Source organism: Calliopsis andreniformis, chromosome 6, assembly GCF_051401765.1.
Source record: "Calliopsis andreniformis isolate RMS-2024a chromosome 6, iyCalAndr_principal, whole genome shotgun sequence".
Taxonomy (NCBI): domain Eukaryota; kingdom Metazoa; phylum Arthropoda; class Insecta; order Hymenoptera; family Andrenidae; genus Calliopsis; species Calliopsis andreniformis.
Window position 1 is genome coordinate 13,365,421 of NC_135067.1, and position 26,439 is coordinate 13,391,859.

Sequence of the window (26,439 nt, forward strand, 5' to 3'; positions counted from 1 at the left end):
AAAAGAGTAACGTGGATTATTAGATGGGAGCGTAATAGAAATTCGTTGGAAGCTTTATAAAAAGCCCTTTAATTAAAATATTCTGTTAAATGTGTTCTTACGCTCTTTTAAAAACTGCTAAAACTTAAATTTTTAAAAACAGTTTTTAATCTTTAATTTTTAACTGTTCAGATTCTTCAAATAGTATAAGCTACACGAATAAATGTAGAAAAAAGGGACAGAAATGCAAGAGTACCTAAAAATGGTTAAAACCACTTTGAAACAGAGAGAGCTTCAAAAGCTGAAGTTTTGAGGAACGCGGGAGAATCGCCATTCGGGACGAATCGAAATTCCAGTTTTAGTTTTCGAGTGTAATCCATTCGAGTGGTCGAACGGTCCGAGAAACGAAGACAATGCGAATCAGAAAAAGGTGATTCCACGTAACCATTGTGTCGGGACTACGACGATTATCTGCTCTTTTCACATTGTGCGAAATCGTCAAAGCCTCGGCGCTCAATTAATGAAAAACCGAGCGGTCATGTGACCGATCTTGATTACACTTGTCGTTTCGCCAGCGATTCGTCGAGATGAAAGGATAAATTAATTCAATTATGCCATGACGTGTTCCACGTGCCGATCGAACGGAATTCACTCGAGTTTCCTTTATCGACCGACCATGAAACACTGTAAAAGTGCAATTCCAACGAAACTGCAGCTGAATCTCTCCCCGAGCTTGCGCGTTCTACGATTAAAGTTTCTCCAGTATCTTTATGCGGAGATTAAACGGAGAACTAGGTCTTTTCACTTCATACAAGATAGACTCTTTCGGTATTTATATGAGCTTTACATAAATTGAAGAGTACTTTATATGTAACACAATCCTTTTGCTCAAATATGTGAGAATACGTTAGATGTATCATGGCATGAAACATTCATAGAACTGATTAAAAGGATTCATTCAAGAAATATACAAAGCAGAGGAATGAAAACTGCAGAAGTAACAAAACCCCAGAAATCTATAAAGTTAAAGTAAGACCTCATAGATAACGAACGTTTAAAATTTTATGCGCTAGCAGTTTTTGGTACATTAATGCTCCCTTTTCTTTTTTCTCTCCCTTAACTGTAAAGATAACGCGAAAGTATCCAGTTATCGATCTTCCTTTATTCCTTCCACCCACGCTTTCCTCGTTTCCTTCTTCGACGAAGGTAAAACGGATTAACGAAAGAGAAAAGAATAAGGAGCGCCGTTTCGGCGTACTCCAACCATTCCGTTACAATCCATAAAATCGAGCTCGCGCCAGGAGGCCTTCGTTTACGAGCCATACGCAAATTTAAGATCCCCGTCGACGATCGAACCTGTGACCGCGACTCGACTCGTGCCAACCCTGAATTGTACTAATAAATCTACAGTAAAAAAAAAAAAGAAATAAACGGTTACGCCATCGTTGAAAATATTCATGGACCCGATTCCATTTCGCGGACCAACAAGTTCCTGACGTTTTAGGAGCGCCCCTCTGCCATCTCTGGACGATGCAGAAATGCCTCCGATGTTCATGATGTGATCGTTTGGATTAAAGGGACGAAAGATCGTTAGAGGACTTTCAATTTTACGAGTATTTAGATAATTTTGGAACCAAAAAGTGATGAGAAGAGAGACATTTGGTTGGCTTATATTTCCAACATTTTTAGTTCTAAATATTCCTTCAAGTTTTCAAAGAAGAGCAAAAGAAAAGCCTTGACTGTTAATATTTAAAAACAAACCTAAATTACATACCTCAATCCACAAACTCATCTAATTTCCAACCCACAAAACATGCACTTAAATCCCATTAATAAATTACCAATGACAGTGGAAAATAGAAAATCCTTCTTCATAAATGAATCGTCACAGAATAGATTGCCCCAGACAGAGGCAACAAAGGAGTTCACCAAATATACCCCAGAAATTGATTAGCCCCCAGCTAGCCATAGGACGCGAGAGTAGTGTCATTAGAAATTAACAAACGATGGATTAAACTGCATCCCCGAGAATGAAATATCAATCGACCGATCTCCAGCACCCTCGGTCTGCTTTGCAATCGAGACGTGTTTACATGACAAACCGCGATCTCGTCCCTGATGTTTTGGCCTGTATTCAAGGGGCGGCGTTGCGGAGTCGCGGTCTGTTTCATAGGAACCTCGAGAGAGGCGAGTTCACGGTCGGCAATGGCCGAAGAAAAAGGCCTCGTGAAACCTTGATGAGCCGAGCTGCCGGCAAGTAGGCATTGTGGCGGATTATGAATTAAATTCACCCTCGTCTAGGTCCGTGCCAGCACTTGGTTCCCTTTACTTTACTCCATAATACGGTCCGTGGCTCGCGGCTACCCCTTTGGGTCTTTTCCTCAACCATTCAGTCGTGCCTCTCTTGCTCTCCCTCTCTCACTTCCTCCCTCCCTGTCTCCCTCCCGCCACTTGTTCGCTCTCCCTGTCCCGTCGCCTCTCTCTCTCTCCAATCTTGATTCTTTGCAGCTTCTCCTTCATTCTCGAGAGACTTCACCAAAAGTGGCCGCTACGAGCAGCATTAAGCGGTGTCTGTATACGGTAGCCCGCGTTATTAGCTCCTTTTTCCAGTTAAGTTCGTGTCTTTTCCTCTTCCACTTTCCACCACTCCCTTCCATCCCCTTCCACGAGCTTCTTCTTGCTTTTTTTCCAGCCAGCCCGACGGGACGATAACGCGTGCCAGTTTAATAGAGCCGTCCACGTTTCGTAAAATTACTATTTTCCTTTTTTCTTGTCTTTCGGGTTTAATATCGCCGCGAGTTGCCTTCAATGGGAGATCGCAGGTTAAACGGGGCTCCAGTTTAAATTTCGCGCGAAAAGATTTTTTGAGGGGGATCCTTGAAATGGATTAAGCTTTCGAATGTGGATGTGATATGTGAAGAGTTTGTGGTTTGGAAAGAATATTTGTGACTAAATAAATTGCCAATTTGGGGAAACAGATTGTAAAGTAGCTCTTTTATGGTTACAGGATTTCATACAGGAAATGTATTTTAAAAATGTGTTCTCAAATTGCTTACAGAGTCAAGGGCGGGCAATATCCTTGAAGCGGTAATAGATGTGAAAAAAGAGAAGTTACAGGGCAAAATTAAATGGCGTTACGACCTCTAACTTTTTATGCCACTATAATATTATGCATTTATGTGCATGCATGTAGCTGCAAAGTGTGGTTGCGTTTCTTTTTTAAATTTCAAATTCTTTAAAGCTTGGAAAACGGCGGCCCTTTTATGGAAAAAATTGTTATCTTGAGATTCTTGAAGCTGGGAACTTCTTTTTTATTATTCTAACTGAGGAAGTGTAAAAAGTATTTAAATCACTTTTCACTATTTAATTAGTATTTAATGTCATTTATTTTCTGAGCATTAACATATTCTAAAAAAAAGTCTTCAGAATATATTTTTACAAATTATATTTGAATTATTAATATTATTCACGTGCATTAAAACTTCTGAAAGATATATCAAATTTATTTTTAAAATACTAGAGTAAAGATATGTACTATGTACGATAAAAATGAGGTACCATCTCGTTCAGCATATTTTACGTGTCAAACACATGAGAAACATTCTATTGGAGGTAGCGAGTGCCAAAGAACAACGTATAAACTTTCGATCAAGAAATTACAGCTGTGAAGATCAGTTCCGTGCCAGAAAACCTGTGGAGCAACACGGGAGACATTTTATAGACCACTATTGAGCAAAATTCAATCGTAACCATCGAGAAACTGGCACAGGCGCTAAATTTAACTCATTTTACAACAGTAATATTTACCACGCCATAAGATTCATAATATACTACGAAATTTCTATTCCTTATTAATAATCAAACATAAACCAATAATTGTAATTAATCATGTCAAATTTTAATATCAAAAAAATCTTATTCAAACTCACAACTTACGTTATCCTTCATCAATGAATAATCCACATCCATTTCTATCGAAAAATGAATTATCTAAGTCAATTTTTTGCTATCGACAAACTAATTGCCTAATCCAGTTATCAATATAACTATTTACTAAAATGAACCTATCAACCATCACAGCATCTCCAGGAGCAGAAGTCTCACGCGTGGTTCGCTCCCAAACCATAGACCCCATAAGCCAGGAACACTCATGAAATCGTAATATGCTTGTCATGAAACGAACTAAAAGTTCGTCGAATCGACCGTCAAAGTTATCGAGGATGGCTTCGATACACGTTCTCAATCACAGTCGGCGCTCCCTGCCAGAAGCAGTATTTTCGTTACAAGCATCCACGGGATGAGAGGGGGGAAAAAAGAAAGGCGAAACGAGACGAGAAGAGAGTGGAGTTCTCTGCGGTGGAAGCTGGCCGCGTCGAAGCGGGAAAAAGGGGATACGAAGTTACTGGACGTCACGTACGTGCCGATGAAACGATCGATATAATTGCGCTCCCCGAGTGAGGATTCGTTATCTCGATTGTGGTGAAGGGGGACCTGAAATCTTTTCCCGCGGAGATCGACGGAACTTCAGCGGGACGATGGGTTTAGGATTTGATGAGGGAAGAAGTTACCACACTCGATGCAGTTGCTCCGAGAAGTTTATACGCCGCTTTTGCGGACCAAACTTCCCACGTTTGCTGCGTGCTAGATAAAACGGCCGTGAAACATATGAAACACGTTTAGCTCCCTTATTCTTCGGGAGTTTGTTGAGTAGTAGCGAAACGAGGAATAGATTTTTAAGTTCCAGCAACAGTGACTTAAACTTTTATCACATGAATCAATTTTTTAACAATATTTACTGATTATGCCTGAAATTATTCTATCAACTTCTACATTCTCTTGAGTGTAAAAATATGACTTTCTGTGTTGACTAAACTTCACTTAATAATTCCAATAATTTTAATTCACTCTTTAAATTATTCTATTCCTCTAATTCTTAAGTAAGAATAAAAAGTAAAATAACATCTACCTGAAATTCCTCCACACGGCGTCTAAACTGAAAACTCAAGAATATCTCAGTCCCTGGATCCCTCGAATACCCTCTGAAGCCTTTGCACCCCGCTTCATCCTTGTCCCTCGGCAGCAAGCAACTCATCGAGACGCCAGATCTTCATTATAACACATATCAGGCATATTTACGCGAGGATAACGTGATCAGTTCGTCGAAGATCCCCGAAACTTATGAGAAGTCCAGGAATCTGCAATCCGTTTACGAATTTCGAACAGCAAGGCAATGGCCCGCACGAAGACGCGCGGTTAGAAATTACAATTCGAATTCCGATGCCGTAACCTGGCGTGAGAGAGATCCAGCTATTGGAGAAAGGCGATCGGTCGAGAAGGGTGACGTACGCGGAGAATAGTAACCCAGGGCTAGCACTGGCAGTTGACCCTCACGCGAATATCACAGGCTTTCGACCTGTTCGGCATTCTGGAATTGTAATCGCAGTTCTATTGGAACCCAGACACGCGACCACCTGTCTCTGCCTCCCTGCCCTTCAGTCTTCCCCTCTGTACGCACGTAAGCCATTACGAAGAGAGAATTCCATTTTAATTAATTCCTTCGAGCCATATCCTTAAGGACGACCGAGGCAGACCTGGAAATTCTAATGGACCCCTATCTGAGAGGACGATGTTTCGCGTGGCAATATTGGGGAACAAAAATCTGCTTATAAGAGGTAATTTTTATTCACTGTTTTGATGTTTGGAAAGGATTCAGAGGATAAGTTAAGGGAATGTGGTTTAAAAGAATTGTCTAAGTGTGTACCACTTAACGATGTAACTTGGATATTATTACTATCAGTTTCTATTGATAAAAGTATGATGTAATAAAAAGGAATTGAGAATTTGTGGAACTTTGAGTGTGAAATTGTTTTAAAGACTGAAGATAGCCTACAAGTTTTGAAAATATTAAACAATTAGTAACATCCTGATGGAAATTATCTTGCTTAAAGGGTATCATCCAATTCCTCTGAGTGTTTTGAACATTCAGACGAAAACTTATTTTCGACGTGTTTTTAACTCCATAAGGTATGTAGAAAAAAGAGATGGAACTTCAAACCCTAGTTCGATCTCGCAGTTCAATAATTTATTAACGACGCGAGTATCCCTTGAGGGTTGATGAAACCGAAAAATGAACTCTCTGTTCGAGATATACGTACGTTCCCAACCGGAAGAGACTCATCGGTTCGCGAAACGGTCCACTTGATTTCCCGTGCAGATGGGTGCAAACATTTCCAAGATTCGAGATGAAAATCCCACGGAAACTATTACCCCGAAATAGCCGTTATTTGTATACGAAGCCCCGAATTCTGTCCGCGGACCAGGGGAACGAGGGAATAACCACGATAACGCAAACAGACGCATGGGTTAAAGTGCAGTAATCACAGTATAGGGAACCGCAAGTCTGTCGTGCGCGTCACTGATTCTACTCAAATTAGTCTGCACACATTCGATGTTTATTTTCTGTTTCCTTTTGTATCGCAAAATACTAATAAATACACATATACAAATATGAGAGAATTAATTTCATTCGAAGAGTCATATAGGAGATCACAGAATAAAAATTGAAATGCAGAACTGTACAAATAATATAAAATATTAATATGTATTATGCATACCATAATTATGATCTCCCAGTATGTATTTTATAGAGGTCAAAGATGAGTTTCAGAGAATTTTTCAAATATTTTTTTATAATGCAGGTTCACCTTGAAAATTCGTGATTGACAGAACCCTTAAAGACAAGAATTCGATTGATGGGTAGATAGGAAAACGCTTAAGAAGCAATTTAGTTCGTGAAAAGTGGAAAGGAGTTTAAAATTTGATGTCCCAGTGAAGATAAAGTGTAGATGCACTGCGACCTAAAAAGGACAAACATGCAAAGGAAAATTGAAGTCTCACGCTATCACGATCTCCCTGAATCCCATCTAAAGTGTCCCAGCAAATATTAAACTGAATATTTTCATAATTCATCGTTATTTAAATAACAACAAAACGTACGCATAAAAAATCGTTTTCTTACATTTTGTAACCCACGTTCACCGAACAGAGTACCGATAAAAAATTACAAATCCTCTCACGATCAACCTTGAAACACAAAATTCAGAGTAGAGAAGTGAATTACTGTCTGTCCCTCCTTTTCGATCAACCGTTCCTCGAATAAAAGGCTACATCGACACCAGGAGAGAAATTGTCGAGAAACAAAACAAAGAACAGATATCTATTCATCACCCTAATTCGATTCCACGTTTTTCCCCGTGGAAAATTTCAATTCACCTTGCACAGCCGTCTCTCATTCCTTTTAATCCTGTATCCTGATTACTGTTATTGCTGGCTGCCAGAGGGAAAGGGAAAGGGAAGAGAAGAGAAATAGTTCGTCGGGTTTAAACTCCGGGAATTGCATCTTCCGGAGGAAATCCCGTAGGCTGTGAACGTTGGGCAATTACTCGTGACCGAGCAAAGTAAACTGACGGATGCAGAAATAGATTTGCATTTTTACCTGAGATACTGTACACGTGCACACGTGTGTTACGGTATGAAAAAATATTGAAAAATTCTTCTTTGTTGAAAAAAATACTGTGCTTTTTAAAAATGTCTTAAAAGTGCATTTCGTCGATGTCTTGAAAAGAGTAGTTAGTACTGTCTGTCGTTCTGCTTTAATGAAGTACTAAGGTAAACTGTTTTACTAAATTTTTTTATAATCTTAAAACCAGATATTCTAAGAGTTCTCAATAACTTCACATACACTTTCTTAATGTTGTGGAAACCTTTATATTTTTTCAAGAATTTTAATATTTACAGAAATGAATATTTCTGAAAGTTTGACCATAATCGAGGTATACTACTTACTGACTGTCTGGCTATCTGAGAGGTTATACTACTTGCGTTATACGTGATAATGCTCAAGTCTATATTATTCGCTGTATGGCTGACTAAATTCAGGGTTATACTACTTTCTGTATGTCAGGTTATATTTCAGGTTATACTACTTACTTTACAAGATTCTATGAGTAGAAACTAAAGAGTGCATTAAAGTCATCTACAATATCACAAAGAGCACAACCATGTTTAATATCCAAGATAAAGCAAAGAAGAATCACCATCACGGTTTTGGATGGTTAAACCTATCGTGGACAAGATTCAAAGAAAAGTATTCGACGATTATTAAAATTTTACGACTGCAAAGAAGCGAGGAGACGATGGTGCTTTTACGAGTGTTTCGCGTGTCCAAGAAACACTTTCGAAGGTTTCTTGCAAAAACTAATCCGCGTTTCTGTGTACGCCATTGCAATAAAAATCGCAGCAGCAGTTCGCGAGGTCAAGGGTCACGCGTTGAATCACGGGACGAAGACATTCACCGCGATACGTGTAATTCGATGGCCGACACGCGGAATACGTAATCGAATATAATGTTTATCCCAATCGAAATAAAGCGATGGTTTTTACACAGTCATACAGGGGAGATGACACACGCTCGAAGCGTATAACTTTAATGGAGAAAAAATATATGCCCCCGCTAGTCGTGGGTCTGTGCAGTTTCACCGAGTATCACTCGCTATAATATCAATGATTGCCTGGGAGCATTGCAATATGGAAAATTCATGAAAATCGGGGCGAGCGTTTCCTAGCGACATTTGCAAAAATTTCACGCGAATATTTTCGACGGCTACCGCGTATTTTATACAGGAAACCATTTTGTCGGCCGCATACGAACGATTTCAATTAAATTAAATTCCAATTAAATTAAATTCCAATTAAATTATAAGCCGTCCCGTTGCTGTCGACAGAGGGAACACATGTATTCGCAGTATATTTCGAATGTTCTTACGATAACAAAATTGAAAGAGTTCAGTATTGATTGTTCATTCGCAGTTAATTTTACGTCTGCTCCAAGAATCGATGATAATGATATTGCTACGTGGAAATATAAATTTGAAGAGTTATTACCATAGCTTTTATGGGTGCTGCAAGCAAAACGCGGTACGCAGAAGGTAAAACTTCTTACAAGAAACAATCTCTTGGTTTCGTTTCGTAGCTTTCGAAGGGCAAAGTAATTGATGGCTATCGAGCCAGGCAAATTTGCAAGTCGAAATGGAGTTGCGTGTTTATCCTAGACTTGGTGAGCTACGAATAGTAAATACCGTTTGTGTACCTAGTGTTTTCAGCGGGGCGGTGTCTGTTTCAATTTACTAAGGAACTACTTTACTTTGGCCTACGATGCTTGTACTCTTTTTGGGCGTGAGAAAAAGAAAATGAGGCGGAAATTGCTGGCAAATTGATCGACACTAACCGACGTAAACGCAATGGACTTCCTTCGAAATCTTCCAAAAAACATAAAGACGAATTAAAAATATTAATTATTAAAATGAATTACTTCATCGATTTTCTTTTAAGTAGAACAAGTAAAAGATACGTCAGACATGGCTCTCAATGATCCTGAATAATGGAATGTAATAGCTACTAATTCCACAACCGTTTTAGATTGATTTTTAATGTAAGGAGTTAGTAGTCTTTAACACTTAATATTCAGCAATAAATTTCAATTTATAATACTCATCTTTTTAGTATATTCACAGTGGAGTTTGACGCGAGCTGTAACGGGGATATTTAGGCAGGAGTATTTACTAGAAATCTTTCAAAGCGTTCGCGCACACCTTATCCACTGTTCACACTTCAGTGATAACACTTAAAATGCCAAAATTGACTATCTTAGTAAGATTGATGTCGAGAGCAGCACGTTCACATTCCAGGCGCGCTACATGCACCGTATTCAAAATTTCGCACGCCTGATAGGTAAGATCTATATAGCAAGAACAATTTCCGTGGTAAGATTGATGTTGAGATCTGAGGAATGTATTAAAAGTGTGTACACTGTATAAACAGAGATCAAATATTATTAATCTAGTTACCTAATTATTTACTCTGCGTCAAAAGAGCAATTTTAATGATATTCAGAATAAATCTATATATTTTTTATTGAAGAGTAAATTGATGTGTTAAACTCACTCAGAAATTTTGTTCAAATAATTAAATGTATATAATTAATTTAGAGTTTAAATATGTCTAATATACACTTCATGAAACGTTATTTTCAAGTAATAAAAGATTCAGAATAAAATAAATTATGAAATATAATTATTAATAAAAAATTTGCTACAGTCAAACCCTATATTATTCTACGTTAAAATAATTTTGCAGTAAAGCATTAGACTAACGGGTATCTTGTATTAACTATTAACACCTTATTATTTTAGAAGCCTATTATAGAGTGCTAAAATAGAACCCACTTTCGTAAGCGGATTAACATGAAGGCTTTCCACTAATTATTTAGTTGGATTACATGAACAGTGAAAGTGATAAGATGATAGAAATGCATTTTCACTAAGCAATTACAATATATTTTTATTCATCTATCCTTGACAGTAGAAATTTCTTAAATATAATACAATCATAGAAAATTCTTTAAATATTCGCTTGATATTTTAACGTCACTGACAAATTTTCTATTAGTCTGCAATTTTATCACAGCCCAGATTAAACTCATGCTTTCATTAGAGAAGAGTTCCAGCGAGTCTGCCAACTGTCTTTGAGTTCTTAAATCACACTTCCCGTGGAGAAAATTTTTTAATTCTACCCTTGTACTTTGACTCTTCAATATTTCATGCAAAAGTAACTATACTAAAATAAGTACCATAAAGAAATTATTCAAGTTGACTAATCATCCTCGCGCAAATCTATTTTAAATAAATTAAAATTATGTATACTCTACATTACTGAATTTACAAAATTAGAAGCTGTCATTCAGCTGTATTACCTACATTAAAATCTAGTCTTGTATTAAAAGAATTTTCATGCTAACAAGTAAAAAACAAGGTTCCTGATGGATACGATATATAAAACATTCTCTTTTAGTAATATACTGTAATTAAACAAAAAATTATGCAGGAAAAATTATGAATAAATAAATGTTCATACAGTTTCCTCACTCTGACCGAAAACTAAATTAAAAAACCGGTGAGACTTTATCGAGATCATGGAGTCCAAGTCTTCCTTGAACAAAATTACCTCTAAACATACCATTGCCTCGGTAGGCTCATTTTCTTTATTAAAGATTATCTTCCGAAGCGACATCCTTCGTTCAGAGCGAAATCGCGGTAAAACGGAGAGGCGCCGTGCTTTCAGAAAGCAGATGCCCATTCGATCTGGAAAGTTAAGTTCGTTAAGTGTCCTCAGGGGTCGTGTCTTATCGTGTAGACGTGGCTCTGATCCTCCACCTACCGTGCCGTGGCATAACAATTACCCTATTACTTCGCGCAGTGGCCGCGTCAGGTCGCGAGCCTATGTGCCACGCGTTTTCGTTGCGCGATATCTTCTCGAGATTCCGTCACACTTTCACATTTTTACCCTTTCGTATCGGATTAATTGACCACCTAACGCTGTGCCTAATTACCAAAAAATCTGTTAACAGCATCCCTCAGCGCCCCATCTACTAATTATGTTCCTGCGAGGGCGCTTCGACCCCTTCGAATCAGGCCAAAACCGCGAGATCGCGCCATGGAAACGAATTCGTCGCTGAAATTCTTATCGTGCCTCAACGTCCAAGAGTTCGATGATTTACGACATAGAACCATGCAATTGGTACCTTTTGAATCGCAATGCCGCACTGATTCCATCGTTTTCGTGCCCACGAATTGTCGTGTATCCTTGGGGAATTTACGAGGCTTGACCAGCTTTTATTATTACCATTACTCTAATCTTACTCTTTATAGGCTTCATGCTTTACATTTGTGCTGCTGTTTCACGAGAGTGCAGGTTCAGTCAAGATAATATTAGGTTTAAGCCATTAAATATAAATACTAAGAATATAAATAAAAGGAATTTAATATAAAATAGTTTTAACCGTTACTTACTTTAATTTACGATGTTCCTATGTTCCTATCTTTCCTTTTTTTATTAGACCTTATCTACTACACTTCTAAATGCTTTTAAAGTAAAACATGCTTTCCTGAGAACAAAGATTTCTGAATATAATATTGCAACTTCATATGCAGGCAGTTTAATGGTTGGGGTGTCTGGCCAGACACGGGTCTATTCTACTTAGAATGGCTGGTGTGTCTGGCCAAGTATTGGTCTATTCTACTTAGAATAGTAGGAGTGTCTGACCACCCAGTGGTCTATTCTACTTCGAATACCTGCAGTGTCTGGCCGCATACGTTCCTGTTCTACTTAGAATAGTCATACGTCTGTAAAATTTATTACTTAAATTTCTCAGTTTTACAGAAAGACATCGCCTCGCGTGTTACATCGCGATTCGTTTTCGCGCGATTCGCTACGAGCCGCAGTTGCAATTAGAGCAAATTCGACCCCCAAAGGCGAGTTTAATTCGGCAGAATTAGGAGTGCGGAACCGGCCCTTCCCCGTACGGGAAACTCCGGAAATTTCGAGAGTTCGTCTCGACGTCTTGAAGGGGAGAAACGGATAAAAAAGGGGAGGCAGGGAGGCGGATAGTCGAAAGAAAAAGGAAAGAGAACGAGACAAACGTCGAAGTTCTAAAGAATCGACGGGAAAGCGAGTCGTTCAGAGAATAGCTAAGGCCGACCTCCATGTTTGGGAATTCCAAGATAGGGAGAGCTCGCATAATCCTTTCGCGGAGTACCATGAGAATAATAGTAAGACCACGAGACAACTGAACCGATTGAGGGAAGCTTTTCTCTTGAATGAGATCGATTTTAAATGAAGTTTGTTCTCTGGTAGTTGAATTAATATTCTATATCAACTGTGAACATGCTGTCGTACCAACTTTACGAAAGGATTTTATATTAGATTTTCTGTGGTATCTTTTAAAAGAGAGAATTAGATAAATTCACTTGACAGTTTTTTGGCAGAAAAAATTCGTTTTGTTTTCTTTTAACAAGTTGTACCATAGTAATATACATATTAGTCTGAGTAGTATACAAACTGTCATAAAAGTGAATAATACATAAAAGAAAAAGAAAAAATGAATTGTTTTAGACCAATCGAGTAAACAGGCTCAGTTGAATTTATAATTTTTATCTTTCAATAAATCTCCATACACACATGGTATCAATAAATACGTCGAATTTCAAATGGATATGAAAACATGGAGAGGCGATATCAGTTAATATTCATCAATATATCGTTCACTGCAATCTGCGTTATATGGTTAGTACAACTAAATAATTACAGACTAATAACAATTCCAGTTATCGATTCAGAAATTGCAATTTATAGAGTAATCATAATTAATAAATTCCTCTATTGTCTTTATTAACAATTCATACTCAATTATAAATTAATATCGATTGATAACATGTAATTATTCAATTTATTTTGTATGCGTGTCTTCCTTCTGAATAATTTACGTGTGCCCTGGTCTTTCGGGAGAAATAATTTTTCTCGCGGGAAAAAGTTCTCTCGTTACGCGAAAACAAAAAGACACGCGAAGGAAATCACAAACGTAACGAACGAAATAATCGAGCAAATAAAACAAAGTCTTTCGTATTAGCGCTCACTGAAATTTCTTTCCCGCCACGTTTTTCACCGCACGAAACTGATTACTGTAGTAGAATGTCGCAACCAGCGTCACCGTCAGAACATCGTAAATATGTGAAACAGATGGCTGGCAGTAATTTCGGAAATGAACAGCGGAAAACGTCAAGGATAATCGTGTTAGAACGCGTACAGGCGGTCAGTTGGCAAAGTCCGGAATGTTTCTCGCACTCACGTACGATTATATGTTCAGGAGTCCATAGACATTTTTCGCGACATTTCACATCTTATGAATCGACTAACAGACAAAGATATTCCAGGAAAAATTAAATTTCAAGGAAGAAAGTTGGGGCAGAAAAAATAATTAGCCTTTCACGGGAAAAAAAAATTCCAGGAAGCACCGCAGTCAAAAAAAGTTCCGAGCTGCTGTCGCAATGGAAGAATAAGGGCGTAATTTTAAATCTCATTTCCGCAACTTTAAACCTTATTCTGAATAGAAAATAATAATCGTGGAATCGGATCACGGATGATGGAGTGGCGAGAAGATCTTGGAAGTTTCGCTCTGTTTAAATAATACAATAATTAATTTAAACAAGTTCTTTGACGTTTCTCGAGGCTGCCTAGCGGTCAGACGGAAACTCGTACCGCCTTTTAGAGAATGTAAATGATAGGAGCTGCGAGTTCATTATAACGCCGCAATGAGGCTGCAAAATTGTTCGCGGAACTTTCGGTGAATGGCAGTTAATTATAATTAATTCCATATTGTCTAGTCGACAGCTCGTGCTGATTCTTCGCTCAGGCGTGGATCATTCAAAGCTTGCCCGTAAAGTTTTAGTTATTACCAGAATTAATATGAATACGAAAATAGCGAGTACATCAGACCAGCATGATAACTTTTCCCGATCATTTTTCTGTCGTTCGCCATTACATTTCTATGGAAACAGAAATTTTCTTGCGATATGAATTCACTATCTCTTCTCTGAGCGTCAATATTACAATTTTAATTACTTGAAATCCAGTACATTCACATGTGCCTGTACGAAATTATATTCATAAAACATCTTAGTTAGCTATTTTCCTCTAGATACCTATTAATACACGTTACAATTAAAAATACTGATTCACGTAGCACTTTAATAACACTACATTTACTACAATTTTAAAATACATAAGTATAGAAGATATAGAAAAATGTATAAAATAGTATACCTAAAATTTAGATCAATCATTGTTCCAATCATTTTTTTCATTACTCAATGTTCCACTCGACAAAAGATCGAACTCGATCTGAACACCTGTTTCATGTGTTGCAACAGTGTGATACGGCAATCTACGCGATCAAAGAGCTCTTGGTACGACCATAAAACAGAAATCAGCTAAACCGTTCAGTAAGTAAACTGAAGTCGTCTCGCTGTTAGTCGAATCCAGGTTAAGAACTACTTATTCGAACGCGGACTTCAAACACTAATACGTCAGAGAATGCAAGACGAACCATCCGGGAATGCCGAGGAGCGTATTATCAGTTCGTTCTGCGCTCATAGGAAACCGCAATTTCCACGGATTACACGGACGAAAACTGACTCCCGCGACTATACAGCGTTGGCCACGGCTGGCGGAATTCGTGGGTCGCGGGTTATGCCGCATTCGGTGGTATGTAGTAATTAGCAACATTGCTCCCAGATCCCAAAGGTGGAAGGAGGACGGGGCTGGCAGGATCGGGGTATCGCCCGCGGAGATTTCATTCGAAGGAATACAACGCGCGACCGCAATGCTATCTTGCAAATTATTACTACTATGCGGCTTATCGACTGCCAGGATTCTTCCTTCGGAGGAAGAGACGAAATTCTTTAGTCATAATGTTGCAACGGTGGTGAAAAATTCATTTTCAATGAAATTGTGATGAGTACGATATGTACGCGGCTGAAGGCAAAATTAACTTTGTGCAGCTAGTTGGTTTTTTAAACGAAAGTTTATTATAAGTATAAGACGCTGGTGTAATGGTTTCTCGTTAAGACTTCTTCAGATTAGTCACTTGAATTCAAGTGGTTTGACTAATCTGAATGTGCCTAGACAAAGTAGAAACAAGTCACCTAATGTAACATGTTCATATTGGTCAAATTGCCCTAAATCACTTGCATTCAAATCACTTGGACTCAACTAACTTGAATAATCTGAACAAGACTGTAGAGTTCGAAAGAGATCAACTAACAATAGTCAGGATGTGACAGACAATCTTCGTACACGATAAATTGAATGAAAATTAGAGACCTGACATAATTTTCGTTGTTATAAAATTGAAGAGAAAAAAATTTGGGATGACTATCAAAGAACTTGGAAAACAAATTTGAAACTGAATGAAAGAGGGAATTTAGATGAATCTGGAGTGATGTACTTTCGACGAATTCAATTTTTCGTTTATAATATTGTACATGTTTCTGCGAATTGAGTTTACGTAAATGCGACGAAACGTATTACAGTGTTGGGGAGCTGAGAAGATAATGCCCAAACAAAATTCGTAATGCCTTTTACAAAGTTATGAAGCCGATGGAAGATGCTTCTAGCGCTGGGAACACGAATGCAACTCTCTCGACGACGCTTCTTAATATTGCATTTAATAAAGTCTGAAACACCTGTAGATGAATTATCGCGTTAGTTTGTTTCCAAGAGGGCAGACAAAACCGCACTGAACGCGAGAAGGCGAAATAATTCGAGCCCCCTCGTCGGTGTCCTTTTCGTTTGCCAGATTCCTACCTGCCGGCTGAACTTCGGCAAAACTGTCGGAACAACTGACGCTAATGCAACTTCGTAGGTCGTTATAGAAGAGCTTAAAATGCAGATCCCCGTGTAACTATTGCAAGAAGAAACATAGAAGAACGGCAAGAACAATGATGGGATCCTTCAGACGAAGATCCTAATGGAGATCTTCCTCGAAGACTTTCAGAATCATTGAACAATTCAAATTTGCATGAAAATATTCTGACAGCGTACGAACGATAGAATTCGAGCTAACATATGGTTTAGATTAGCACATGTAACAAAGAAGTTGTATATTTCACTTTGCTAAAGAGTTTTCTGAACTTTTTTATGGGCAAAGATTAAAATAAGATGAACTTAGTTTTATTTGCTTTGAATTGCTAAAGATAAAAATTAAGTTAGAATATCTTGTTCAGAGTAAATTATTCTTTATCGAGAAAAAAGAGTAAATGTAATATTGCAACTGCATATGTAGCTACTTTAAACTGGTCTGTTTGGCGTGTCTGGCCAGGGACATTCCTATTCTACTTCGATGCAATAATTCAGTAATTATAGTGATTATTTTCACTAATAATAATATAATTTAAATCTAGTTCAATGAAATGAAATTTGTGATAATGTATTAATTTAACGCAGTTAATTAATAAATCATTATTAATGCGAAAATGACTGGTTGATAAATAAACTCTATACATATACAATATACTAAACATTATGAAAATTTCCCCACAGTACTATATACTGTGAGGATTGCATTCATTCATGAATCATAGAATAATTTATATTTGGTCGTCTGCCACACTTGTCATCAGACGACACTCATTAATATACATGCCAAACGACTAATATCTAAATACTGGTAATTAAACTACTTTCATGTCTAATTACTTATTATTGGAATCATTTATATATAACCGAAACATTTTTAATTTCATATCTTCTGTCCTCATAAACAATGTAAAGTGTCTATTTCAATTTCACAATTTAAACATAATAATTGAATTGATTAAATGTAAAGTCATAAGTCAATATTAAATGTTATTAATAAGAATATAAAATTCGAAAAATATTGATGGAGTAAATGTTCAATTCGCAGCAATAGTATTGAAATACAAGTCTTTCATAAATCAAGTGTATAAAACGTGTAGATTTGTGAGCAGTACATAAATTGAAATTTATAGCGCCAGCAATAAATCGTTGTACGATAAAGTTCATGCACTATTAGCAATGAATGACAGTTTTACGCACCTGGTACATTATACGGAAGCGTAGTAACAATTTTCAAAGTCCTGAATGACGATAAAGCACAGAACACGCACGCGCACTGCACGTGGTCGCGATCATATGTTGTGTAGTAATGTTCCATTCATCGTCTTCTCATCTGACTCGTCTCTGTGGAACATCCCGCAAAAAGTGATAAGATCATCAAGAATTAGCACAAATACAAACGCACAGTAAATAACAAAAATCTTCGTTTTGTTACGTAAGCAAAAGCCGAAAACAAATATGAAGCACTATCGTTGTCTAATGATTTCAGAATTCACGCTATATGCACAGCTGATTGTGATCTATCTCAGTATAACTGTGATAGCGGGTACAGGTACAGAGACCATGTCGGAGAGATCGAGTTCTATAGACATTCGAAACTTACAGGATATACAGACACCCTTTGGAGTACCTCTATCAGGGATCTATAAACGGTAAATTCTTTGTTATTTCTATTTAACCTACAAATCATGAAGTGATCTCATTTACATAGCATGATTAAGTAATATATAGAGTATAGTTGATGGTACCTGCAATACGTTAATCTGAATATTCATTATACTATATCTTTCATTTAATCTTTCTTTTAATGTTTGTAGAATGAAATGTTTCTGCTTGTTGTAGGAGCTTTGCTTACATAACACTTAAGGATAGATTGCCAGTAATTTTAACTAAAATAATTGATGTTCTCAGTCGTAATAAGGATAATATTGGACAGAAATATGGAGAGGTAAAATATGTTTTGAGATGTATCCTTTATAAGCAGTGTGTGTCTAAAACCTAATAATACAACATTTTTTAATTTTCTAGAATGCCTTGGAAGATGCTAAACAAATAGTAGGATTTATTAGCAAACTAAAGAATGAAATAACCACAAATAAAACTTTAAAACCCATACGATTACTACCAAATGCAACAGACAATGATGCTGAGGAATGGAATAAATATTTAGCAAAAAGAAGCGAAATAGAAGGTGGTACACCAACATGGTTTAACACAGCTTGGTTGTACTGTGAATGTTATATGTATCGGGTACTTGCACAAGAGTTTGCTCTCACGTAAGTAACAAATTAAGTTTTAAAAACATAGTAAAAACATGCTAAGTTATAAAAAACATAAACTTCTTAATTTTTAGAACATATTTACATAGCTATGATCCTTTTGAGCAACAAAAACAAAGTGCATTTATTAATTCAATTATCAGTATACAATCACTTTGTACTTATGTAATGAATCTGACACGGCAAGCAGAATCCTCATCAGTAAGTCAAACTAAAGAGGAACTAATAAAACTTTTAAAGCTGAATCTTTGGGGTAACAAGTAAGTGTAATTTTTAATATTTTTTTTTCATGTTTTTGTCAATAAATTTACTAGTGTATGCTTTTGTAGATGTGATCTATCATTAAGTGCAGGAGCAGAAGTTAGTCAAAGTAGTAATCCTATACAAATATTAAAATCACTAGATAAGGATATACTGGTAGATAACTCAGAATTTGTTTGGAATATGTTAAGAAAAAAAAATGCTAATAGTACAGGCATTATAGACATTATACTTGACAATGCAGGATACGAATTTTTCACTGATTTATGCTTAGCAATATTTCTGGTTTCTCATAAACTTGCTGAAAAAGTAAGATTTTATGTGAAACGTTATCCATGGTATGTCAGTGATGCAATGAAAAAGGATTTCTACTGGACATTAGACTACATGAGTGATTCGTCAAATGAAGATCTGCAAGAATTAGCTAAATTAGCAAATAATCACTTGAAGAATAAAGTGTGGACGATCGAGGTATATTTTTTTATGTTCCGCATAAATTAAGCTAATAATGATATAAAATACAGCAAAATTTTGTATAATTTCTTTTTTGTAGGAGGAGTCTTATTGGACAGGACCCTATGATTTTGCACAGATGAGAGAGCAAGATCAAGTATTGTATGCAAAATTATCAGAAGCTAAATTAGCAATATTTAAGGGTGATTTAAATTATAGAAAGTTAGTGGGTGATATCAATTGGGAATATACGACGGAATTTACTGAAGCATTAAGAGGTTTTCAACCAACACATATTCTTAGTTTGAGAACAGTAAAATCAGATGTTTGTGTTGGGCTACCACTTGGCATAGCAGATAACTTGTTTAAGCAAGATGATAATTGGATGTTCACAGGACAGTATGGGCTTATACAAACAAGTATAGCTGGTACTTGTCAATGTACTAAACCATGTTAAAATACCTGAGGCTAGGAAATATTCCAAATACTTATTGTTATTTACTTTGAAGCTGTATTGCAGCTATTGTGTTCAGTGTATATAATTAACTGTACATATATAGCCTAGCAATTGAAAACTATCAATTTCTTTTCGAGTACATAGCAATTTTCACTTTGTGAATTATGTGATAACATGATTCAAATCATGAAAGTATATGGGAAGCTACTCTACATTAACTAATTCAGTGATATTTCCTTTAGACATTTTTTACAAACTTCTATGTATATAAATTTTCTATCTTTAAATAATGTGATGATATGTCTTCACAAATAAAACTTTCATATTGCAAACTATTTTCTAAAATGGATCTTTGAATTATACATGATGTACTATATTGGGATGTGTAACAAATTACAATAAACTTCTATAGACTCTATTGAACAAATTTTAACTTTTTTAATTTCATTTGTTTGTACAATTTCTATTCTGACACCTCACATTAAATAGTAGAAACTGCAATTCTTTTTGTATTATCTCTACTTATATTGTTATTATTATTAGTAAGTATATAGTACATAATTTATTTGACCTAATACCTCATTTTGTTTTGTAAATACAGATATAGCATATTAATATACATACATATTTAAAATGTTTAATTATGTATAATGTAAATAAACTATTTAAAGAAACAAATTTAGAAATGTGAAAGTATTATTTACTAATAAGCAAATTTTCTAAATAGTATGTCTAACATGTCTAAAATTATCATGTTTATTAACTATTTGTATATTACAAGAAATTCAACAATAGTTGATAGCTTTTAAATCTCCAGTAATAAATTTATATTGTTTTGAATGTAATATAATATTACTTATTACAATGTAAATGTAATGAAATAACAATAGAGTAACTATAATCTCATAATATGAAAGCAGCAATAATAAGGGGGTTCAAAATGTCTATTTCTTTATTTTTCATTTATTATTTTCAAGATATATGTATATTATAGGCAAAAATAAATTTACTATTTTATCATATACAATTATTTACGAACAAAATAATTTTATAAATTCTACAAACTTATGTATGTACTCCCACTACATCATGAATAATCCACTAAATTAAAATACCTTCATGTTAATGACCATTAAAGTTCTATTTGACAAATACAAAATGTCTCAAAAAATATTAATCAGGTAAACATATTTAACATTAAATGTTATTTGAAATTAAGACAGACTAAACTAGCAGATTAATTAAGTCATTGTTAATCATTTTAATCTTAAAAGTACAGAATTCTCAGCTAATATTATATCAATAAAAAGTGCAAATATTTATAGAATTCTTGACACTTTTTTAATTTGCATGCTAGAAAATAACTCTCACGAATGTTGAGTTAAATTAATACAATTAAGATGAATACTTTCTTTTTAAAATAGCAGTGAGAAACCTTCTACCGTGAAAGTGAACGCATTCACAAATATAATTTGCGAATCAAATACTCAAAAATGCCACTGTTAAATAAATACAACTACAAGAATATTAAAAATATTATGCACAAATATATGTGACTCTTAAATGAATGTTTATGTAGTTTACTATCATTTTATTTTCAAATAATCCTGATACTACAAATTAAACTCTTAAAATTCAAATTTCAATAAAAAACTTTTAACAGAAAAATATATACAGGGTGGGGTGTAATTTCTGATACAACCAAAAAATGAGTGACCATACGAAAATAAACCGAAATTAATTGAAAGACAAATAAAGTTAATAAAAATACATTGTTTGTCCTCTGGTGTCAATGTCAGTAATCCCCCCGTAGAAATAATTAATTATGACCACAGTAATTAACCAACATTTTCGGAAACGAATATACAAAAAGATTTTATTAAAGACTTTGTTTATTTTTAAACAATCAATCATTCCCTTTTTGACTGTACCATAAATTATGTATCACCCATCGTAAAATAGTGACATTGAATTGAATTACAAATTAAAAAAGAAGATTAAGTATTTCTTAATCACCTTATACATACTTGACAATTTTTTAAACAAAATGATATATATATTACTGACATTTACTTACATTCTTCCATTATATCAAAAGAATAACGATAGCTGTTCTGGAAAAAATCCGAGTCCGACTTTAAATGGCGCCTGTCTCTTTCTTGCCATCGCGAAGTGATTCACTATTTATAACAGTCAAATCTTCAACTTGCACTTGCTCTACTTACATATCACATCACGCAATGTCAATAATAGCAACATATACAGGATAAGTTAGTAACAGAACTTCATTATCATATTGGTAAGGTATTTACACGTCGTGATTATTTAAAAACCACGCCGACTCTGATTTTCGTTTGCCGCGCGAAACTGTTCCCGCGCCATTTGGTCATAGATCATGACAATACATCTATAAAGATTCGAACATGTAATCGAAAACGATGTTCATAAAGTAATTATATTTCTGATATCATCTGAGTACTTTACTGCCATCTAGTGAAGCTCTAAATGTGACGTATCCTTTTGTTTAAAAAGTAGTCGCGGAAGTAAATCTAGTATAATCCTGTTTGGTATATAAAGATCGACATCTAAAGAAATAGTAAAAACTTGTTATCATTGTCGCAACTGTGCGAAGGATTACTTTCGTCGCTGTAACATTCAGACAACTAACAGGAATGTGGCATTTAAATCGACATTAAACGTCCACCATATAAATACCTCGTCTATAAACATATTTGGAATCCATGTGCAGACACAAGGGATACTGAGAGAATACAGGAGAGAAACTCATCATTGTACTTGACTATCCTCTCACTCCAGAACTGACATGGCACTACCGCACACGCAAAGTACTCATTCACACGTCAAATTTCATTATTTTCTTTTTCTTTGTAATATTTAAATATGAACATTCATAATTCCAGCTATCAAATGTATTAAATAACAATAATGGAAATCACTAATATTTCTAAGTCTGCTTTACACAGGATTCAAGGTATTTGGTCTGAATTGTATGATCGTTAACAATGATTGTAGCTATTTCCATTTCGAATTGCAACTAAAATTCATGCAAAAACCGATAGTCCCAAGTATTCACACTAGTACCCAGTATTTGCTTTTTTATATATTCGTAATTTATAAGAGGACTGTTACTTAGTGAATGCAGCAAATACGGCCCAGAGGACTGGATTAGCGTTAGGTTTAGCGGCTTCTGCTTCGAAATCGAGATCCAGTAGTGTCCGTACCCGTCGCATTGCTATTTCATAATCATCATCGGATAGTGGGGCAAATGCATTCTCTAATACATCAGCTGCATGAGCTAAAATAACTAAAGCTAATGTTCGCCTATCCATGCGACCTGCATCATTAACCCAGCGGCTTAATACAGCTTCTTGAATCTGTAAGTTATGAAAAAAGATCTTTCAAGTCTTCAGCTTAGTTTATAGATTAATGTTAGAAAATATAAAGTCATATAATGCAAAGGAAGCCTTGAAGCTTATAATCTAATTACATTATGTATTCAAGGTGAGATAAGATACTATTTTTATGGAATAAGAAACAAAAAAAATGCAATAGAATGATACGATAGTTATTTACCTTTTTTACAACGCGACTTTTGGCAAGGTTATCAGTAAGAGGATGCGTTGTCATATCAAAGACTAAAAAATTCTGTTTCTCTGTTGTTAAAACTCCTTTCTCAACAAGATTCTTCGCTAATCTTTCTCTGACATTTTTCAACTGATATCTCAACTTAAGTGGATTCCATGTTTCACCTAAACCAATTCAAAAGAACACTGAAAATCTGCTTTAAACCATTAAGCTAATAGAACAATTACTAAACTACAAAAACATCAACCAACCACTAAGATATTCGATCCAACTAGGAACTGTTTCAGGTGGATCGGTTTCTTTTAAATGCTTAAGAGCTTCATCTAACAAAACATCTCCCGTTGGAGCATCATTTTTCAAGAGAAGTTTCCTCACTAGCAGTCCCTTTTTGCGCATACCAGCTTTCTCTAATTCTACTCGACCACGAAAACCAAGTTCTGCCAGAATACAACCACGTAACCCAGAGCTTATGCAATCATTCCAAAACGATGTGTAACCCTGCAAAAGAACGCACACCTCAAGATCTAAACATCAGGCAGTCGAGCATACATGACAATATGAAAACATCTATGGCAGAAGGTAATGTCAACGAACCTCCTTGTCCTTCAAGCCAAGCAACAGAATTTCCTCCATAAGTGTCAACCGTGTTTCTTTGTCAGAATCGTCGTCAATAGTCGAGTTTGAATTGAGATCCCTCTGCATGGAACGATCTGTGTCCATGCCGTGGCCAGATAGATTGTCATTGTGCCCAACATCGTTCGAGCCATTCTGACCTAGACTACTGCTACTGCTGCTGTTAACCACACGTCGTCGTTGAACCAGCCCGTCAGTGCGATTCATCATTCGACGAAGCTGTGCTTCTCTCGCAAATACGTCCGCGTGTCAAATACGCCACCGTGTCGCCTTCGCCTCCCGTCGTTCAGGCGTGTAGTCAAGCCGCAGTTAAAGCAAGCTGGCGGAATGTATCGAACAGTACACACTATATTGTTGACGTTTCGTCGGATGCGACATACCTTTCCAAGATGGCCAGACCCTACGGATGTCGTTATTTTGTTCCACCAAGTATCGCCCACCTTTTTATCGTTCTCGCGCTACATACGATTAAACAAAAGGACTAGATACGTTGCACGTAACACCTACTCCCCTCTCAACGTAGTTCGTTATTTCGGCGATGCATTTACCTCGGCGCTAATGTTTTCGAGAAGAAATCTATCGCGATCTCAATCGAGGCCCTCTCGACACTCGTCGAGCTGCAGAACGCGAATCGCACACCGTACGCTGCGCTGCTTTAGAACGTTCACTCGACTCGCGAACAGAGATCAGCTGGCTCTACTGGTAATACAGAACTGTTTCGCGAAACTTTACCACCAGATGGCTAAGCAAGATTGTGATTTTTCTGTATTTTGTCGATCAACTTACGATTTTTGGGGATTGAAGGGTGCTTTCGGTTTAAACCTTCCCGCGTTTAGGGATCAGCTGTGAGCATCCCTTCGGTGAGAGACTTAAAATCTTTATGATTCGTTTGTTTCTGATGCTTGAAATATTGATCTGTGTTACTTTTCGTACATTACAGATAAGTGCGTTTTGCAAGGTCAACCTGCATATTTAATATGAGTACTCGACGCCGACTTTGTGCAACTCCAGTTTGCAGAATATCTACTGTAAGTAATTATTTCTACTTGAAATACATATGTCGCTAAATTGAAATGTTTCTAAAGAAATAATAGAGTTACTAAAGAAAATACATTTGGCGCTGGAAATTTCTTTTTTTGAAAGAGATTATAATATTCCATAGTGTCCTACTTTTAACACAATTTATAAATTTTATAACAGTCATGACTTCCGTGATGAGTGATAATCAATCTGCTCTACTTCGTAAAACTTGCTATAGTAAACAACTCTCTTCCTTTGACTATATCATATCGCAACCAATGCACCAAAACAAACATTGCTTCGTTTATCAATTAACAGCACTGTATAATCTGGATAAGATGTACATATCAGGCACGCTGTAAACAAAGTAATATCCCTGTCTGGTTCTATCAGCTCGTACAGCATTTGCGTCCTCCGCGCCTAATTATCTCAGCAAAGCAAGAATTCCCGCGATAAGAGAGCCACTAATATTAAAATTGAGTAGCCTACGCATTTTCGCCTTCACGATTATAAATTATGACCCAACATCATTTCAGAATTCCTCGGTGGTCTTCTAACAGCGTCTAGACGTAGAATATCGTCGTACTATCGATCGTGTGTTTCTTCCCAACAGTGGTACACGATGAAAACCATACTCCTCCGATGTTACTGATAGTGCTTCCACGCGATAGTAACGTAGGCAACGTTAACACGAGATATCATACCAGCTTGGTCGCGCAAGAGACACGTGAGGCGAATTTGTTTCTGAGCGCATTATACAGACGTTCCTGAACGTTTTGGCGGGCATTATCACTGGCCTGTTACGATAAAAGTTGGAGGAAGGCATGGTCAACGTAGATGTTCCGAACGAAAACGACGTTTGGCATCCCTCGGCCTTATAAACCCAGTACACCGAGAGAGCCGCAGTAACGATCGATTTTTATTGCTCGTGAACAATGGAGCGAAACGAAAATTACAGTCCAGACACGGTTCGCTCGTCGTTCCGCGGCAAAACATTAAGTTTTACAGTTAAACCGCGCACGTGTCCTCGAAAGTACCAATAAAGTGATACGCGTATCCGCGGCCACGATATAGGTATGCCTGCATTACTCGCTGATGCGTGTCACTTTGAAAGCGTGACGTTTTGCAAAACGTACGTCTATGGATGGATTTAAGAGTATTATGCTCTGTTACGTCGGAAATCTGTTCGCTTATCTCGACCTGCATCGATAGTGAAATGGAGCTAGTCGAACGGTTATGTAGGAAGAATGTAACGTGAGGTGACGTAAGAGCTATTGGAATTACATTTGCAAAATTTAGAAACAGGTTGTAGGGTCTTCGTGTATATATTAAAACTATTTCTCAAAAAAATCAAATATCACAAAATGAGTAATATTTAAGCATAACTTGCAGGTGTTAGAATATCATTTAAAGTTGATAATTATTAAGAGCAAGATGTCACTG

General features: G+C 36.3%; 2 protein-coding genes and 1 long non-coding RNA gene across 5 annotated transcripts in view; 1 reads left to right on the forward strand and 2 right to left on the reverse strand.

Moving 5' to 3' along the window:
• The window catches only part of LOC143181144 (uncharacterized), a 48,966-nt gene extending 31,373 nt beyond the window's left edge, over positions 1-17,593 (reverse strand). The window contains exon 1 of one of the 2 annotated variants that reach the window (XR_013002234.1): positions 17,488-17,593. This is a non-coding gene — a long non-coding RNA (uncharacterized LOC143181144). The remainder of the gene's footprint in view (positions 1-17,487) is intronic. The other variant, XR_013002233.1, reaches the window with a different exon arrangement.
• A 5-nt stretch (positions 17,594-17,598) lies between these two features.
• LOC143181141 (damage-control phosphatase ARMT1) lies at positions 17,599-20,180 on the forward strand. The gene is made up of 7 exons (XM_076381396.1): positions 17,599-17,693; positions 17,777-17,939; positions 18,130-18,235; positions 18,316-18,563; positions 18,641-18,826; positions 18,896-19,298; positions 19,381-20,180. The coding sequence occupies exons 2-7, from the start codon at positions 17,851-17,853 to the stop codon at positions 19,735-19,737; spliced, it is 1,389 nt and encodes a 462-aa protein (XP_076237511.1). The 5' UTR covers positions 17,599-17,693; positions 17,777-17,850; the 3' UTR covers positions 19,738-20,180.
• A 1,983-nt stretch (positions 20,181-22,163) lies between these two features.
• On the reverse strand, positions 22,164-24,602 carry Sau (Golgi phosphoprotein 3 homolog sauron). Of its 2 annotated transcripts, XM_076381400.1 has the most exons (6): positions 24,525-24,582; positions 24,357-24,434; positions 23,938-24,295; positions 23,595-23,841; positions 23,332-23,507; positions 22,164-23,132 (listed from the first exon to the last, which is right to left on the reverse strand). In XM_076381400.1, the coding sequence occupies exons 3-6, from the start codon at positions 24,184-24,186 to the stop codon at positions 22,884-22,886; spliced, it is 921 nt and encodes a 306-aa protein (XP_076237515.1). In that variant the 5' UTR covers positions 24,187-24,295; positions 24,357-24,434; positions 24,525-24,582; the 3' UTR covers positions 22,164-22,883. The 2 variants fall into 2 exon arrangements, with proteins under 2 accessions (XP_076237515.1, XP_076237514.1); XM_076381399.1 differs by having other exon boundaries at positions 24,357-24,602.
• Between the last annotated feature and the right edge of the window lie 1,837 nt (positions 24,603-26,439).